This window comes from Trachypithecus francoisi, unplaced genomic scaffold, assembly GCF_009764315.1.
Source record: "Trachypithecus francoisi isolate TF-2019V2 unplaced genomic scaffold, Tfra_2.0 Lachesis_group12, whole genome shotgun sequence".
Taxonomy (NCBI): domain Eukaryota; kingdom Metazoa; phylum Chordata; class Mammalia; order Primates; family Cercopithecidae; genus Trachypithecus; species Trachypithecus francoisi.
The window spans coordinates 7,679,570-7,698,431 of record NW_022681457.1 but is presented as its reverse complement, the minus strand read 5'-3'; the positions used below and the strand labels follow the sequence as shown (position 1 = coordinate 7,698,431).

The following is an 18,862-nucleotide window of genomic DNA, read 5'->3' as shown; positions in this document are numbered from 1 at the left end:
AAATAAAGAAATCAGCCTGGTGTGGTGGTGATGCATGACTGTATTTCCAACTACTTGAGAGGCTGAGACAGGAGAATCACTTGAACCCAGGCGGCGGAGGTAGTAGTGAGCTATTGTGCCACTGCACTTCAGTCTGGGCAACAGAGGGAGATGCTGTCTCAAAAAATTAAATAAATAAATAGCAGAGAGATAAGAGGGGGCAAATAAAGATGTTCACTCAGAGATCTTAGGATTTTAACTTTTCCCACAGAATTCTCCCAATTGCAGAGAGTTTCCCCACACTATTGGAAGGTGGAGCTTCCACTCTGCCCATCTGAGCTCTTACCTGCCTTTACACCTGTAATACATTCCCACCCACCTGGATTTTTTTGCTATTTTCACTTCACTCTCCAAGGTCCAGGGCTCTTTCCCTTGCTCTAACGTGGAGCTAACAGACCAGAAAGAGACTCCTGCTTATAAAAAAAAGGAAGATGATATGCTGGAGCTTTTCTAGAGTCCCAGCCCTATGTTTCAGTAGGAAAGAAGAATTTGTAGATGGATCTAGGAAAACATTTCACTAATTGTTCCGCTGATTGCCTCCCTCTGAATGCTTGGGGAGCATTGTAATATGTAACACGTGGACATCGAGCTCTCTTCCAAGAACTACTGAATCAAAAGCACAGAAGCAAACAGGCAAACGGATATCTTTTTGTTTGTTTTTAGGTGGAGTTTCGCTCTTGTTGCCCAAGGTGGAGCGCAATGGAGCGATCTCAACTCACTGCAACCTCTGCCTCCCGAGTTCAAGCGACTTTCTTGGCCTCAGCCTCTCGAGTAGCTGGGATTACAATCACATGCCACCAACCCTGGCTAATTTTGTATTTTTAGTATAAACAAGGTTTCCCCATGTTGGTCAGGCTGTTCTCGAACTCGCTACCTCTGGTGATCCACCCCCATCAGCCTCCAAAAGTGCTGGGATTACAGGTGTGAGCCATCGCGCCCGGCCAGAACTGGATATTTTTAAAGTCAGCCAGAAGGTTTTGTTTTGCTTTTTGAAACAGAGTCTTGCTCTGTCACCTGGGCTAGAGTGCAGTGGCAGGATCTTGGCTCACTGCAACCTTCCCCTCCCAGGCTCAAGTGATTCTCCGATTCTCTTTCCTCAGCCTTCCCAGAATCTGGGATTTCAGGCGAGTACCATCATGCCCTGCTAATTTTTGTATTTTTAGTAGAGACAGTTTCGTCATGTTGGCCAGGCTGGTCTCGAATCCCTGACCTGAAGTGATCCACTAGCCTTAGCCTCCCAAAGTGCTGGATTAATTAATATTTGGGACAGGCTCTGGCTTTATCACCCAGGCTCACTCCTGTCCCAAATATTAATCAATTAAATTAAAAGTATTATGTAATAACACCAATTTTTCTTTCCCCACTTCACCATTCCACTTCATACCCAACTCTGAGAAAAGGCAAGAGAGTGACTCACAACTGAATAAGTCACTGCCCTCGGGCTGAATGGGGATTCCAAGTGGAAGCTGACCTCTGATGCCAAGATTTACAGAATGTAAATGTCTCATAGATAGGAGTTTAAAAATTCTCAACCTCATCTGTATAATTTAAACAAATTTAAAGTTATTAGATTATATACAAAGAAGTCAACATGTCACGACTAGTAATATGAACTCACCTACTCATCTGAGCCCAAAGTCCCCCGCTCCTTTTTTTCTTTTGAGACAGGGTCTCACTCTGTTGACCAGGCTGGGGTGCAGTGGCATGATCTTGGCTCACTGCAGCCTGGACCTCCTGGGCTGAAGTGATCCTCCTACATCGGCCTCCATAGTAGCTGGAATTACAGGTGTGCCCCATCACGCCCCGTTTTTTTTTTTTTTCTTTTTCTGGTCAGAGATGTGGGTCTCATTATGCTGCCCAGGCTGGTGTCGAGCTCCTGGACTCAAGCAATCCTGTCTTAGTGTCCTACAGTGCCGGGATTACAGGCGTGAGCCACTGTGCCCAGCCCCTCTGTCTTCATTACTGTGCTTCCCTCCCTAATTCTGTACACATCTCTCATTCTCCCCTTCTCTCTGTAGCTCTTGTTTTCTTGTCTTTTTCCCTGGGATTCTGCGTCTCTTTTGCCCCTCTCCTCTCCTGCTGTTTATCCCCTTCTTCCCTTTATTCCTTCTCTTCCACCTCTTCTGCTCCATCCTCGCAACTTATTTAACCTCTCATTGCTCCTTCTTCATAGATCTTTCAATCTTTCGATTGTCCTCAGTCTCCATAGATTTCTCCCTCTTCTCCCATCTCTGCACCTCCTCTGCTCTCCCTGTTCAATTCTCTTCCCTGTTATACCCCCCACCCCCACTCTATGGCACTCTAGACCCACAGTAATCCTCCCTGCTGTGGTTCTCCCTCTGTTCTCCTTGCCGTCTCTCTGTACATCCGGCTTTTTTCTACATTTCTGTAGTTGCTTTTCTCCTCCTGCTTTCTTTTCTTATCTCAGATTTTCTACTGCTGTCTGTCTCCTAATCCCTTTGGCCCACACGATTACAGGGGGGTTTGGAGTAAGACGCCTGCATGCCGGGGGGGAGCACATTTTCCAGGGGCTGGAGCTGGGCAGGCAAGAACAGCCCGTGTAACAGGACAAGCCCCGGGCACCTCCCCAACGCAGGCTCAGGAGAAGCGGTGACTGCGGAGGAGAGACCTGGGGAGCAGCAGGGCCCGGCACGAGGAGGGAGGTGGGGGACGACGGTGCCTTAAGAAAATGGTGGGGTCTGCAGGATCTCAGGACCAGGCAGAGGACGCGGCCTCCGCGGGGCTGGGGCCACGGCGCTACACTCGACAAACCAACGAAGGCGGGGGTGGAAGTTGCCCAGGGCGGGAATCCACCTCACCTGTGAGGACTTTAAAAAGCGCCGGGCAGGAGGAGTTAGAAAAAGGTTTTAAGCAAGAAAACTACGCAATAGATCGAGACCATCCTGGCTAACACGGTGAAACCCCGTCTCTACTAAAAAAATACAAAAAAATTAGCCGGGCGAGGTAGCGGGCGCCTGTGGTCCCAGCTACTCGGGAGGCTGAGGCAGGAGAATGGCGTGAACCCGGGAGGCGGAGCTTGCAGTGAGCTGAGATCTGGCCACAGCACTCCAGCCTGGGCGGCAGAGCGAGACTCCCTCTCAAAAAAAAAAAATAAAAAATAAAAAATAAAAAAATAAAAAATAAAAAAATAAAAAAATAAAAAAAAAAGAAAACTACGCAATAAAAAGCGTATACATTGCCCTACGCAGAAAGACCAGACCGCACCAGCCTCAAGGCGACTTCAAACCCAAAAGGAAGCGAACCCCAGACTCTCAAAGGGACGTCTCAATTTGCTCTGCATGAAGGAAGAGGGGCGAGAATTTCCAGGTCTGTAGGGGCCCCATGTCCCAGGTACAGAAGCCCCAGGGACCTGGGAAACACAGACTCAATATAAGACAGAGAGAAACTCACGGGCTGCGGTGGGACCTTCACTCCACGCTATCCTCTTCCAGGTTTGCGTGAATCTGCGGGCACAGGACAGAAGTAAGGCCTGGGCGGGGTCCACGAGGAGGTGGGCGGGGCCTGGGCAGGGCGAAGGGACGCGCCAGGTGGAGAGACTTTGCCCTTTAGAACCCGCAGAGGGCGGGGCTGGTGCGGCACCTGTGAGTCTCAGTCTTGAGCCCAGCACCTCTGTTTTTCCGGGTTTGGAGGCGAGACCGGCCAGGAAGGCTGAGGCATGATTCAAAAGCCCTGGAACTGTCTGGAACGGGGATGCAAACTAGAATGTGAAATGCAAAGCCCTGCCTGGGCGGTAGGTACGATTTCATGCTGCCGGCCCTCAGAACAGAATAGAAATCTTCTCCCTTTCTATTCGCCATTCACTCCAGGGGGTGGGAGTGGGGGAAGGGTCCACCCTGTGCTCAGCTTCAGAGACTTCCCTAGGGCCAGGCCTGGGATGCCGGACGGAGTGCTCAGGCCTGGGAAGAGTGAGGTCACCACCTGCTGCTTAAGCACAGCAGGGATGCGGGCGCGGGGGAGGGAGCCTGAGGTCCCAGCTACTCAGGAAGCAGCAGCGGGAGGATCGCTGAGCCTGGGGTCCCAGACCAGCGTGGCCGACAAAGTAACACCCGCTCCCGCAGGGCTCCCTTCCTCATTCTCTAACATTTTAAAATAAAATTTTGATTCTGTAGGGATCCAACATTATTCTTTTCCATGTGAATATACAGTTAGTCGTCCCAGCACATTTGTGGAGGAGATCTAACACTTTCTTTTTTTAATTTCCTTTTTTTTTTTTTTAAGACAAGAATATTTCTCTGTCGCCGAGGCTGGAGTGCAGTGGCAAGGTCTCGGCTCAGTGTAGCCTGTACACCCTATGTTGAAGTGATTCTCCTGCCTCAGTCTCCGGAGTAGCTGGCATTACAAGCGTGCCACCATGTCCGGCTAATTTTTGTATATTTGGTAGAGACGGGGTTTCACCATGTTGGCCAGGCCGGTCTCAAACTCCTCACTTGAAGTGATCCACCTGCCTTAGCCTCCCAGAGTGTTGTGATTACAGTCATGAGCCACCAAGCCTGGCCCAAGAAATACTCTTTACTTCACTATTTAAATGTTGAGACAATATAATTGAAAACAAAATGATCTTCCCCCGAATGAGAAATCATCTACACGACGATAACAGAATAAGAAATAAAAATGATTTCATTAATAAATAAGCCTTAGACCAGAATGTGATGGCAAATAGAGGAAAAGAGCTAAGAGGCTGAAAACAGAGAAAGACACTTCGCTGTTCTATACTATGCATTAAGTTCATGTTTTCAAGATCAACACTAATCAGTCCTCAGGGAAGAGGACTTGACAACACCTTTGATCGCACGTGGCTCTACTTGGTAACGGAGGTGACCATCTGTGTCAGCTAACTAGCGTCATCCTGAGGGAGGGGGAGAAACCCTGACCCATAACTTTTGGCAAGTGTGAGTTTTACAACAGGGCAGCAGGTGCCCTCTCTGGTGAGGCTCCTAAAATCCAACAGAAACTGATGTCAGCAGTAAATAAAATTTGGAATATATGATTAAGTACGAATTTATTTGAAGGCAAAGCTTGGAAATAGCCACCTGGAAACATCAACTCTAAATGAATTGGATCAGCATTCCAAAGTAGAGATGTTAAGGTTTCACACACATAGGGAAAGACAGAGAATTTTTAGCAGAATCACCACATTTTTTATTCAAGACCAGTGCATAGGGTGCAGCCACTTGCTTGGTTATGGATTGATACACTTCAAGGAAGGTTGAAGTGTACCTTATCATTACAAAAGAAGGGACAATGACCCAAGGAGGTCTTATCTCTGTGGCTGCTTAGTCTTCCTAATTACTTACAGGAAAAGTCTTAGAAATTGTGCCTGCATACCACTGGACTCAGGTTGCATGACCACATTCCTCTCAAGGCTCAGAATTACCTCAAGGTCCATAGCCTTAAATTGAAGTCATTTGATGTTTGAATTATTTAATTTCCTACTGAGATAAAGACACTGTCTCCTTTGTTGTTTGCCTTTCAAAAAGAACTCCCAAGTCCTTCAGAAATACATCCCTGGGTCATTAAACTGAAAAAAGGTTTAGTTTCTAAAAGAAAAATAAAAGCCGGGCATGGTGGTAATAAGAGGTTAAATAAGACAGGAGAATCGTTTGAACCCAGGAGATGGAGGTTGTGGTGAGGCGAGATAGCGCCTTGCACTGCAGCCTGGGTAACAGAAAAAAACTGTCTAAAAAAAAAACCCTCAGAAGACAGAGAAAATGAATTTACAAATTTTCTAATTGAATATTCTAAGAGACAAAAGGAAATAAAATCTCTTCCCTTACTTTTAAAGGAGGAATTATACTTCTCATTTATTTGTTTGTTTGAGATAGGGTCTAGCTTTGTCACCTAGGCTGGAGTGTGGTGGTGAGATCAGAGCTCACTGCAGTCTCCAACTTTCTGGCTCAAGTGATCCTCCCACCTCAGCGCCCCAAGCAGCTGGGACCCTGGGCGTGGAAGACCACACCTGGCAGATTTTTTTGATTTTTTTTTTTTTTAGTAGAGACGAGGTCTCACTATGTTGCCCAGGCTGATTTCGAACTCCTGGGCTCAATTGATCCTCCCGCCTCGGCTCTTGAACGTGCTGGGATTACAGGTGTGAGACATTGCTCCAGGCCGTGACTTTATTTCCATGAAATATGAAATTATCCTCCATTCCTGTGTGTAATAGGCAGTTTTGCATGTCACCTTTCAGTTTCCATTATCCACTCAAACAACCCAGGATCTTGTTTAGTTTAATAAGCCATTCTAATTGCCAGTCCCTGCTGCAACCAGCACCCCACTCCACCCCTTTACCAAGGTTGTTGCCCCCTCCCCCACCCTGCCCAGATGGAGGGGAGCTTGCACCGCCAGCAGGATGTGTGACTCTACCTGCTCAAAAAAGGCGCTTTGCATTAAAACCATTTTCAACTTACGAGGAAAAACGATTCAGCGATCAGTACAGGTGGTCCACTACAGTAAGTTGTTTTACCTTCGATTGTTTGAAATATTAACTCAAAATGGACAGGAAGCATCCCTGCGATATTAGGGGTAATATCACGGCATATCAGAAACAATCCACCAATCAGTAACCCGGGAATCCAGTCCTGCAGGGCGAGAGGATGACAGCAGGAGACATCTGGGGCCCAGCTGAGGAGAAAGACAGCACCCGCCCCCTCCAGACCCTGCCCTTCAAAACATCCCTTCCAGACCTCACCTTCAAGATGATGATCTCTTTCTGGCCCAGGCTTTCCCACTTTCCAGCCTGGCTCCCAGGCAGCCTCCTCATTCTTGCCCTGCTCAGATCCTGTTCAAGGCCCCGCCCCTTCTAACCAGGCCCCACTCCTACAGCCACTTCCACACTCTCATAGCCAGGAGTGGCTGTGATCTATCAGGCTTGGCCTCCCAAAGCACTGGGATTACAGGCATCAGCCACCCCACATAGCCCAATCTTCTTAACATAAACACTTTAATGTCAATTAATGCTTAAACTCAATGTTAAGTCAACTCAATCTCAAGTCAATGCTCTAATGTCAATTAAAGCTTTATGATTTTCTATAGTCACTGTATTTGGAACAATTATCTGAAAAATGAATTTTCTGATGTTCTGCAAGGATTGACCTCGGACTGAAGACCTTGCCACCCTTATGACATTTGTAAGATTTCTGTCCAGTATAGATTCTCTGATGGCTAATGCTGTGTGAATGTGAAATCAAGACTTTGCCACAATCATCACATTTGAGATTTCTCTCCCCTATGAATTCTCCTTTGTTTTGCATAGGATGAAGCTTGACTGGACCTTGCCACAGTCATGACATTCGTGAGGTTTCTCTCCAGTATGAGTTCACTGATAACTGCAAGGTATGATCGATGTCTGAAAAACTTGCCACATTTTTTACCCTTGTAAGACCTCTCTTCATTATGGATTCTCTAATGATTTACAATGGTTGTAGCATTACTGAAGACTTTGTGACAATCATTACATTAGTAAAGTTTCCCTATGCCATGGATTGCTGATAAAAAGTGATGACTTCCCACTAAAGGTTTTGCCATACTCATTACACTTGTAAGGTTTCTCTCCACTATAAACTCTCTGATGTTGTTCAAAGTTTGATTGTTGATCTTTTGATTTTTAGTAGAGACAAGGTAAAATACAAAAATACAAAAATTTGCCAGGCCTGGTGGTGGGCAGCTGTAATCCCAGCTACTTGGGAAACCAAGGCAGGAGAATCACTTGAACCCAGGAGGGTTCTCCAGACGGTGGAGGTTGCAGTGAGTGGAGAACACGCCATTGCACTCCAGCCTGGGCAACAAGAATAAAATTCCATGTCCAGAAAAAAAGAGTTCAGTCAAGAGCCTCATATATATGAGGCAGTGAGCCTGAATGATGTCCTCGCTGGGGGGAATTTCAACAGCAGTGACTGCTGCTTAGAGAAGATGATCATTAGCTTATGTGATGATCACTGTCACAGTGCCAGTGAGAGATGTTTCTGCGATGCTCCTCAAAAGCCAGAATGAAAGGCCAGGTGCAGTGGCTCATGCCTGTAATCCCAAAACTTCGCTGGAGGCTGAGGCGGGTGGATTGCTTGAGACCAGGTGTTCAAGACCAGCCTGGCCAACATGGTGATACCCCATCTGTAATAAAAATACAAAAAATAGCCAGTGTAGTGGCATGCATCTGTAATTCCAGTTAGGTTGGGAGACTGAGGTATGTGAATTGCTTGAACCCAGGAGGCAGAGGTTGCAATGAGCTGAGATCATGACACTGCACTCCAGCCTGTTCAACAGACTCTGTCTCAAAAAAACAAAACTAAACAAAAAAACAAAAAACAAAAACACAAAACCAGAACCACAGCTGGAAACACTTGTCCATCAGTGTCATGCTTTCTATCTTGTATCCTGGGCCACGCTGACAATTCCGCTCAGGGCTTCCAGGGACATCTCTGCCTAGAGCAGGATGATGTTCAATCTTATTAATCAAAGTGTTTTTCATGAATTTTCTGGTTTTATGAAAAACCTACTCCATAGAAGAGTCTCTAAGAAGCTATCCATGACAGAGAGGAGGGTCATCACTACAGAAAACAATGACATGTACATCAAAAGCATGTATGGGGCAACATCACAAAAGAGAATATAAAGCCAGGAAGAGCCAAAACAGACAAGAGCAAACTTCTCATGTCTGCAGGGACATTTTCCTCACCCACAGACTCCAGGTTCCTGTAGTTCTCCAACATCACTTCCCTGTATAAAGCCATTTGCACAGGGTTCAGGCATTTCCACTCCAGCAGAGAATTTTGTAGCCACAACCCTGAAAGTCAAGCATCCCTAAAATGAAAAACACATTTCAACAAAACATTAGGGAGGACGGAGTTATCACCTTCACACAAAATGAGAAAAGAGAAAAGAAGTATTGATTTCATCCAAGACTGTGTTCTGACAAACCCACACTGAGGTATTTTTGAACAGTTTTTTCTGTACAGTTGCATTTTATTGCACTTTTCCATCATAGATTTTAAAATCCCCTAAGTCACTGTGGAAGTCTCAGTTTTATGGACAATATAAAAAATATTTGGCCGGGCGCAGTGGTTCAGGCCTGGAATCCCAGCAATTTGGGAGGCCAAGGCGGGTGGATCACCTGACCTCAGGAGTTGGAGACCACCCAGGGTAACATGGTGAAACCCCGTCTCTACTAAAAATACAAAACTTAGCTGGGCATGGTGGCACCTGTCAGTAATCCCAGCTACTCAAAGGCTGATGCAGGAGAACTGCTTGAACCCAGATGTGGTGGTGCACGCCTCTAGACCCAGCTACTTGGGAGGCTGAGGCAGGAGAATTCCTTGAACCCCAGAGGCAAAGGTTGCAGTGAGCTGAGATTGTGCAACTCAGCTTGGACTGCAGAGTTAGACTCTGTCAAAAAACAAATAAATGAATAAATAAACCACACACACACACACACACACAGACCGAGCATTGGGCTCACACCTGTAATCCCATCACTTTGGGAAACCAAGGTGGGTGGATTACTTAAGGTCAGGAGTTCAAGAACAACCTGGCCAACATGGTGAAAACCCGTATCTAGTAAAAATATAAAAATTTTCTGGGCATGGTGGGGGAAAAGCCCTGTAATCCCAGCTATTTGGGAAGCTGAGACAGGAGAATTGATAGAACTCTGGAGGCAGAAGTTGCAGTAAGCCAAGATCACACCACTGCACTCTGGCCTGGGCAACAGAGTGAGACTCTCAAAATAAAATGTATGTGTATATATACTGAAAATAATGCATTTTCTACATAAACCATGGGCTTGGCCAGGCATGGTGGCTCACACCTATAATCCCAGCACTTATGGAGGCCAAGATGGGCAGATCAGGAGGTCAAGAAATCAAGAATATCCTGGCCAACATGGTAAAACCCCGTCTCTATTAAAAATACAAAAATTAGCTGAGTGTGGTGGTGTGTGCCTATAATCCCAGGTACTCTGGAGGGTGAGGCAGGAGAATCTTTTGAACTCGGAAGGTGGAGGTTGCAGTGAGCCTAGATGGAGTCACTGCACTTTAGCCTGATGACAGAGTGAGACTTTGTTTCAAAAAACAAACAAATAATCATAAGCTTCTCCATTAATGCTCTTCTGCACACACTACAAATCACATCCAAACACACTTAAATTAACTTCAGTTCAGAGATTATAAGCAAAAACCTAGAGAGGACACATCCACAGATACATGCCAGGCTGAGGTGGGAGGATCTCTTGAGCCTGGAGAGCAGAAGACAAAGTGACCCAAGATTGCACCACTGCACTCTGACACAGTCAGAGCCCATCACCTCCAACCCCTAAACAATGTTGGAAACTCACTGAGTTAAGAGACAGCTTCAAGAAATCAAAAAACCAATGCATGAAGAAAATAAGAAGGTCAACCAACATGCAGAAATTATGAAGAACTACACAGAAACTCTTGGGCTAAAAATACAGTAACTAAATGGAAAAATTCAATACATGGGTTCAAGATCAGAATTCATAATGTAAATTAAAAATTAGACTGGGGGACTGGCAAGGTGGCTCACACCAGGACTTGGGGAGGCCGAGGTGGGTGGATCACCTGAGGTCAGAAGTTTGGAGAACAGCCTGGTAATTATGGCAAAACCCTGTCTCTACTAAAAATACAAAGATTAGCTGGGTGTGGAGGTGGGCTTCTGTAGTTCCAGTTACTCTAGAGGCTGAGGCAGGAGAAGCACTTGAATATGGGAGGCAGAGGTTGCAATGAGCCAAGATCACTCCACTGTACTCCAGCCTGGGTGACAAAGCAAGACTGTCTCAAAAAAAATAAAACAATTAAAAAAATAGGCCAGGCACGGTGGCTCACACCTGAAATCCCTGTACTTTGGGAGGCCAAGGTGGGCAGATCACCTGAGATTGGGAGTTTGAGACCAGCCTGATCAACATAGAGAAACCCCGTCTCTATGAAAAATGTAACAATTAGCCAGGTGTGCTGGTGTGCACATGTAGTCTCAGCTACTTGGGAGGCTGAGATAAGAGAATCACTTAAACCCAGGTGACAGAGGCTGGAGGTGAGCCGAGTTTGCACCACTGCCCTCCAGCCTGGCAACAGAGCAAAACTTCATTTCAAAAAAAATTTTTTTCAAGTACCAGAAGTCCCAGAAGACAGTGAGAGGAAGAAAGTTATAGAAAAGCCTGTTGGAAGACATTAATGGCCAAAAATTTTGAATTTCAGAAGGCAAAAGAAATTATGGCCATCATAGTGAAACACCATCTCTACTAAAAAATACAAAACTTAGCTGGGAGTGGTGGAGCCTGCCTGTAATCGCACCTATTCGGGAGGCTGAGGCAGAAAAACTGCTTGAACCTGGGAGGCGGAGGCTGCAGTCAGCCGAGATCATGCCATTGCACTCCAGCCTGGGTGACAAGAGCAAAACTTAGTTTTTAAAAAAAAAAGCAGGCATGTGAAAGAACATATCTGTTTTATCCTAAAAAAATGCATAATATGAACTAATCACCAGGGCAAAAATTAAGAACTAAAGAATACAAAATAGCTCTCAAAATACATGAAAAGAATGCTTTCAGCAAAGTATTAAAATCTGTTTTAAATATACATGTCCAAGATTAAGGACATCTATTCAGACTCTCAAGGAATAGAAAATATAAATAAAAAGGGCTTTCATTTTCACCAAATACAAAAAAGAACATGGTGGTAAGACCACAGTAATAAGCTTTGTTTGAAAGAGTGAGAAATTTCTCACGTTTTCATTCAGAGAGGGCACCTCTGCAGCTGGGGGTCCAGAGGGAATCTTCCCATATCTAAAAGAGGAAATGGCAAGTCCAAAAAGAAGTAATCAGTTTTGCAGGAATTCTCCAGATATCTGCAGTGAAGTCACCATACTCACAGGCATCCCGTATGTTATTCTTAGTAACAGTGAAAAACTGTCAAGGAGATTATGTGAAGTTGGGAGTTGAGACCAGCCTGGCTAACATGGTGAAACCCTGTCTCTATGAAAAATACAAAATTAGCCAAGCCTGGTGGCGGACGCCTGTAATCCCAGCTACTTGAGAGGCTGAGGCACGAGAAATCACTTGATCCTGGGAGGTGGAGGTTACAGTGAGCCCAGATTGCTCCAGTGAACTCCAGCCTGGGCAATAGAGGCAGATGGAATTTAAGATGAGAGGGACTGTGAAAAGGCATGGGTGAGTGTGAGCAAACTTGTGAGGTAGGACGCTTCAGAATCACAGAAGACTGGCTACTACAGTACCTGCTATTTCAGAAAAGGAGATAGAAGAATCCACTGAGGAATGTCACTTTACCTGAGGAAGAGCCATCCCTGGCTCCTTTTCTTTGCCCTTTCTGGTGGCTTCATTACATAGCAAGAGTCTTTGGAAACCAATCCTGTGTGTAAAAAAATATGAGATTTAATTTTTCTTTTTCTTTTTCTTTTTCTTTTTTTTTGAGATGGAGTCTAGCTCTGTCACCAGGATGTGGTTCGGAGGCATGATCTCAGCTCACTGCAACCTTTGCCTCCCTGGTTCTAGTGATTCTCCTGCCTCAGCCTCTTAAGTAGCTGCGACTACAGGCATAAGCTGCCAGGCCCAGCTAATTTTTCTATTTTTACTAGAGATGGGGTTTTACCACGTTGACCAGGATGGTCTTGATCTCCTGACCTCATGATCTGCCCACCCAGGCCTCCCAAAGACCCAGGATTACAGATGTGAGCCACTGCGCCCAGCCGAGATTTAGTGTTTAGAAATCACTCATTCCTTTCCTGTGACAAAACACACACACACAGGGGAGACCTCACCCGGGAGAGGTCCTCTGCTGCCCAGTGCACCAGAGATTATGCAGAGATAACAATGTCCCACAGGAAGATCTACAAGGGTAATTTTGACTTGTTTTTAGATTCCACTCCCCCCTTCCTGGAAAAGTCCACACACACGCTGCAGCAGGGCACAGACCTTCAGGGCACAGATCTGGCACTAACCAAACCCCACACAGAGCACAGCACCCTCACCTCCCTGTGGATCACAGGCTGATCTCAGCTCTCAACATGGAGGAAACTGCCTTGACGTTCAATGCTGGACACAGATGAGAATCACCAGCGCTATTATAAGTATTATTGAGGGTGGGTCCCATCCTATGATAATAGCAATCTTTGACAAAACAGCATAAAAGATGTATTTGCAAAATGTCTGAGAACCCTAATGTGAAGCCAGGGTTGAGCTCCACTCAGAGGGCGCCAGCCCAGCACAGCCCCACCTTCTGGCTCTGCTCTCTGCTTGGGGACTTGTTCTCAACAGAATCCAGTGAACAGCAAAGGAGCAAAAAGAATCACACAGAACAGGCAACATGGACCAGAGGTGGGGGTGAAGGTGGGGCTGCCATGTCAAATGGGGGCTGTGGGAGATCACAAAGGTTTCCATAGAGAAAGTGATGCCAGAACAAAGACTTAGGGAAGAAAGGCTGCTTGTCACTTGCAGCTGCGGGGCCAGAGAGTCCTAGGCAGAGGGACAGCCCAGAAGGCCCCGAGACGGGAGCAACCTCAGTCCCAGAAAAAGGAAAGAGGCCTATATGGCTTGAGCTGTATGGCTGGAGGCCTGTATGGCTGGAGCAGACAAAGTGAGGAGGACACAGGCGGGAGATGAAGTCAGAGGGGTCCTGGGAGCACAGATCCCTAAGGACCAGGTCTTGAAACATTTTTCCCCCACACCTCAAAAGAAATTTGGAAATGATGTATTTTCTCACTCCTTTCATGTATACATGTAATTTTCTCTTTACCTTATAAATTACAACACTTACAAATAATGTATTTCCCATATTTAAAATACATGGTGTCAACCTCAGCTAAGCCCCTAGAAGTACATTGTCACCCTCATCTGAGATTTGTAGGACTGCAAGGGAATTTTTGGGGGTTTAGGAAGTCACTTATGGACATGCGAAGGTGGAGACGCCTGTTTGATGTCCTAGCAGAGAGAGGAGAGAACTGGACACAGGACTGTAGAGCTCAGGGGAGAGGACTGCAGGGAACATGGAGCCATGTAGGTGGGTTAAAGCCATGAGATGAAAAGGTTCAAGGTGATTTGAGTCTAATCACCTGTTTTTCGGAGGACTGGAATCCATTTAAAATTCAAATTACAACTAAGCATCACCCTCTCCTACAGGAAAAGCCACACACTCCATTGTGCCCATCATTTCTGGGTCAGTGTCACTCTGACTGAGCTTTTCTGGTCTTCTCCCTCACCTGTATGTTACAGGCAGGCTCACTGAGGTTCACAGCGGGGGACGTTTCCCCAAGTCATCCTGAGAAGCTGTGAGTTTTGGAAGGAGGGGTCGCTGGTCTTCATGTGATGGCCAGGAAGGGTCCACAGGCTGCGTTGGTCATCCTCCTCTAGAAAATTCCAGGACTGGCCATGTGTGGTGGCTCACTCCTGTAATCCTAGCACTTTGGAAAGCCTAAGCAAGCGGATCAGTTAAGCCGAGGAGTTGGAGACTAACTTGGGCAACATGGTGAAACCCGTCTCCTGAATAGACGAGAATTGGCCTCCCACAGTGCTGGGATGACAGGCATGAGCCATTGCGCACGGCCTATGTGTGTGTATGTGTGTGTGTATATATATATATATATTTTTTTTTTTTTTTTGAGACGGAGTCTCGCTCTGTCACCCAGACTGGAGTGCTGTGGCCGGATCTCAGCTCACTGCAAGCTCCGCCTCCCGGGTTCACGCCATTCTCCTGCCTCAGCCTCCCGAGTAGCTGGGACTACAGGCGCCCGCCACCTCGCCCGGCTAATTTTTTGTATTTTTAGTAGAGACGGGGTTTCACCGTGTTAGCCAGGATGGTCTCGATCTCCTGACCTCGTGATCCGCCCGTCTCGGCCTCCCAAAGTGCTGGGATGACAGGCTTGAGCCACCGCGCCCGGCCGTATTTTTTTTTAAACTAAGGAATAAGGCGGGCATGGTGGCTCAAGCCTGTCATCCCAGCACTGAGGGAGGCCGATGCTCCGGGATCACTTTAGCCCTGCAGTTGGAGCCCAACCTGGACAACAAGGCAAAAGCCTGTCTCTACCAAAAACACAAATATTAGCACTGTGTGGTGGCGCGTGGATATAGAGGTTGAGGTGGGAGAATCCCTTGAGCCCAGGAGGTTGACGCTGCAGCGAGCTGTGATGCTATCACCGCTCTCCCACCTGTGTAACAGAGTGAGACCCCGATATCCCCCCCAAAAAAATCTAAAACCAAGTAACGTGAACTTTCCAAAACTAGACTAAAAGGAAAACCCCATCTTCCCACCCGAAGTCACAAAGGATCAAAGGCCGCTCTCCCTAGCGCCCTCCTCCTTCCACCAGGTATCACATGAAAACAGCAAGAGCCCAGGAGTGGCCACGGCCAAGCCCTGGCCACCATTTACTCTGCGTAGGGCACCCATCTGCTCTGGTGTCAGGCGAATTCACCTTAGTATTTCGTTGGCCAAGGGCCAAATCCTTCATCAAGATATGGGGTAGCCCATAGGGACCTTAAAAAAAAACAAACAGGCCGGGCGCGGTGGCTCAAGCCTGTAATCCCAGCACTTTGGGAGGCCGAGACGGGCGGATCACGAGGTCAGGAGATCGAGACCACCCTGGCTAACACTGTGAAACCCCGTCTCTACTAAAAAAATACAAAAAATTAGCCGGGCGAGATGGCGGGCGCCTGTAGTCCCAGCTACTCGGGAGGCTGAGGCGAGAGAATGGCGTAAACCCGGGAGGCGGAGCTTGCAGTGAGCTGAGATCCGGCCACTGCACTCCAGCCTGGGCGACAGAGCGAGACTCCGTCTCAAAAAAAAAAAAAAAAAAAAAAAAAAACAAACAAACAAACAAACAAACCTTTAACCTCCAAAAACCTTGTAAACGGGGCCCTGGAGACGCTCACTCGGGCCCACTCCCACCCTGTGGAGTGCTTTCTTGATTAAATTTCTGCTTTCGCCGCTTCATTCTTTTGTTACTTTGTGTTTTCGTTTTTTTTTTTCAATTATGTTTAATATCCAAGAACCTGGAAACTTCATACTCCAGGCCTGCCTTCCGGGAACAGGGAGAGGGTGGAAAAACAGGGTTGCCTCCAGCAGGGGCACTTTTTCCAGGGGTTGGAACTGGGGAGAAGCAGGGCCGGGTAGAAGGAGGGAGGTGGGGGGCGATGGCGCCTTCGGACAGGGGTGGGGTCGGCAGGATCTTAGGACCAGGTAGAGAACGTGGCCTCCCCAGGACTGGGGCTGCAGCGCTGCGCTCCAGGAGCCGATGAGAGCAAGGCTGGAAGGTGTCCAGGGTGAGAGTCCAGCTCGAGGGTGAGGGTGAGGACTTGAAACAGCAGGAGGAGGGAGGATGGGTAGGAAGGGTTTTGAGAAGGAAAGTTTCGCGACAGGAGGTGTCTGCACGGCCCCACTGCAGAAAGACAGGGATGGGACCAGCCTCAGGGCAACTTTAAAATCAAAAGGAAGCGACTCATGGACTCTCACCCGGACTTCCCAATTTGCTCTGAGTTGAGAAAGAGGGGGCGGAATTTTCAGGTCTATGGGGACCCCACGTCCCCGGTATAGCAGCACCAGAGAACTGGGAAGCGCAAACTCCACGGTGCAACCTTCAGTCCACGCCATCAGCTTCCGGGTCTGTGTCAATCAGCGCAGGGCAGAAGCCAGACCAGGGGAGAGGTGGGCGGGGCCTGGATCAGGCCAGAACGTGAGGGGAAGAGGTTGGTGGGGCCTGAGTCAACTAAAATACTAATGGAACTAATAAACACATTCAGTGGATTTGCACAGTACAGTATCAGCACCAAAAATTAGTTGAATTTCCATACATTAACAATAAATACTTTTTTTTTTTTTTTGAGACAGAGTCTTGCTCTGTCGCCCGGGGCTGGAGTGCAGTGGCCGGATCTCAGCTCACTGCAAGCTCCGCCTCCCGGGTTTACGCCATTCTCCTGCCTCAGCCTCCTGCGTAGCTGGTACTACAGGCGCCCGCCACCTCGCCCGGCTAGTTTTTTGTATTTTTAGTAGAGACAGGGTTTCACCATGTTAGCCAGGATGGTCTCGATCTCCTGACCTCGTGATCCGCCTGTCTCGGCCTCCCAAAGTGCTGGGATTACAGGCTTGCACCACTGCGCCCGGCAACAATAAATACTTTTAAACGAAAATTTAAAAACACTTCCATTTGCTGGGGATCTTAAAAAACACTTTCATTTGCTAGAGATCTTAAAGTAAGAAATACTTAGGAATAAACGTTAAAAACTGAGAATTTTGTACCTTGAAATCTACAAACATTGACCAAAATGATTAAAAACATATATAGAGATACAACTCATATTGATGGTTTGGAAAAATTAATATTGCTAAATGATTATGTAACTCAGTGTGATCCAGATTCAACACAATACTCATAAAAATCCCTATCGGTTTTTGTTAAAGAAAAAAAAAGCAGGCTGGGAAAAGTGACTCACGTCTGTTGGCTAGGCTGGTCTCAAACTCATGATCTCAAGTGATCTACCCACCTCGGGCTCCTCAAGTCCTGGGATTACAGGCGTGAGCCATCGCACCTGGCCCAATCCTCTTACTATAAACACTTTAATGTCAATTAATGCTTGAACTCAATGTTTTAAGTCATCTCAAACTCAAGTAATGCTGATTGACTCTACTGTCAATTAATCCTTGATGGTTTGCCATGCTCATTGCGTCTGTAACTATTACCTCAAAAATGAACGCTCTGATATTCTGTAAGGAGTAACCTCGGACTGAAGACCTTGTCACACATATGACATTTGTGAGCTTTCTGTCCAGTATGGATCCTCTGATATCTAATGTGGTGGGAACGTGAAGTAAAGACTATGCCACAACCATCATATTTGTGAGGTTTCTCTCCTGTATGAATTCTCCTATGTTTTGCAAAAGATAAAACTTGACTGAAGACCTTGCCACAATCATATTTGTAAGGTTTCTCTCCTGTATAGGATCGCCCATAAACTGCAAGGTGTGAATGATGTCTGAAAAAGTTGCCACATTATGCTTGTAAAACCTCTCTTCATTATGGATGCTCCAATGTTTTGCAATGGTTGTAGTGTTACTGAAGATTTTGTGACAATCATTACATTTGTAACTGACCACTAAAGGCTTTGCCACACTCATTACTCTTGTACAGTTCCTTTCCAGTGTGAATTCCAGTATGTTGTGCCAGATGTGACTCACACCCAAAAGCCTTGTCACAAACCTTACACTTCTATGGTTTCTCTCCAGTATGAACTCTCCTATGTATTTCAAGGAGTGATTTGAAATTGAAAGCTTTGTCACATTCTTCACATTTGTAAGGCTTCTCTCCAGTATAAAGTCTATGAAGTCAGGCAAGGTTTGATTGCTGCCTAAAAACCTTGCAAATTAATTATGCTTATAAGATTTCTTTCCAGTATGAAGTCTATGATGACGTTCAAGGTTTGATTTTCGATTAAAAACCTTGCCACATTCATTACACTTGTAAGGTTTCTCTCCAGTGTGAATTACAGTATGTTGTGCCAGGTGTGAATCACGTCTGAAAACCTTGTTACAAACCTTACATTTGTATGGTTTCTCTCCATTGTGAATTCTCCTATGTCTTTCAAGATGTGATTTGCGACTGAAAACTTTGTCACATTCTTCACATTTGTAAGGTTTCTCTCCAGTATGAAGTCTATGATGACGTGCAAGGTTTGATTGTTGATTAAAAACCTTGCCACATTCATTACACGTGTAAGGTTTCTCTCCAGTATGAATTGCCTTGTGAACTAAGAGGGCTGAATTGTGACTGAAGGTCTTGCCACATTCATTACACTTGTAAGGTTTCT

The 18,862-nt window shown here is 46.3% G+C and overlaps 1 protein-coding gene across 4 annotated transcripts in view; it reads right to left on the bottom strand.

The window, feature by feature from the left end:
• Window positions 1-14,592, bottom strand: part of LOC117093612 (zinc finger protein 813-like) — a 361,257-nt gene extending 346,665 nt beyond the window's left edge. The window contains exons 1-3 of one of the 4 annotated variants that reach the window (XM_033228963.1): window positions 14,269-14,572; window positions 13,042-14,044; window positions 12,341-12,422 (exon numbers count right to left, since the gene is read on the bottom strand). In XM_033228963.1, coding sequence (XP_033084854.1) covers window positions 12,341-12,355 — 15 coding nt within the window. In that variant the 5' untranslated portion in view covers window positions 12,356-12,422; window positions 13,042-14,044; window positions 14,269-14,572. Of the gene's footprint in view, window positions 1-8,728; window positions 8,854-12,340; window positions 12,423-13,041 lie in introns of those variants that run through there. The other 3 variants (XM_033228964.1, XM_033228962.1, XM_033228965.1) reach the window with 3 other exon arrangements.
• Between the last annotated feature and the right edge of the window lie 4,270 nt (window positions 14,593-18,862).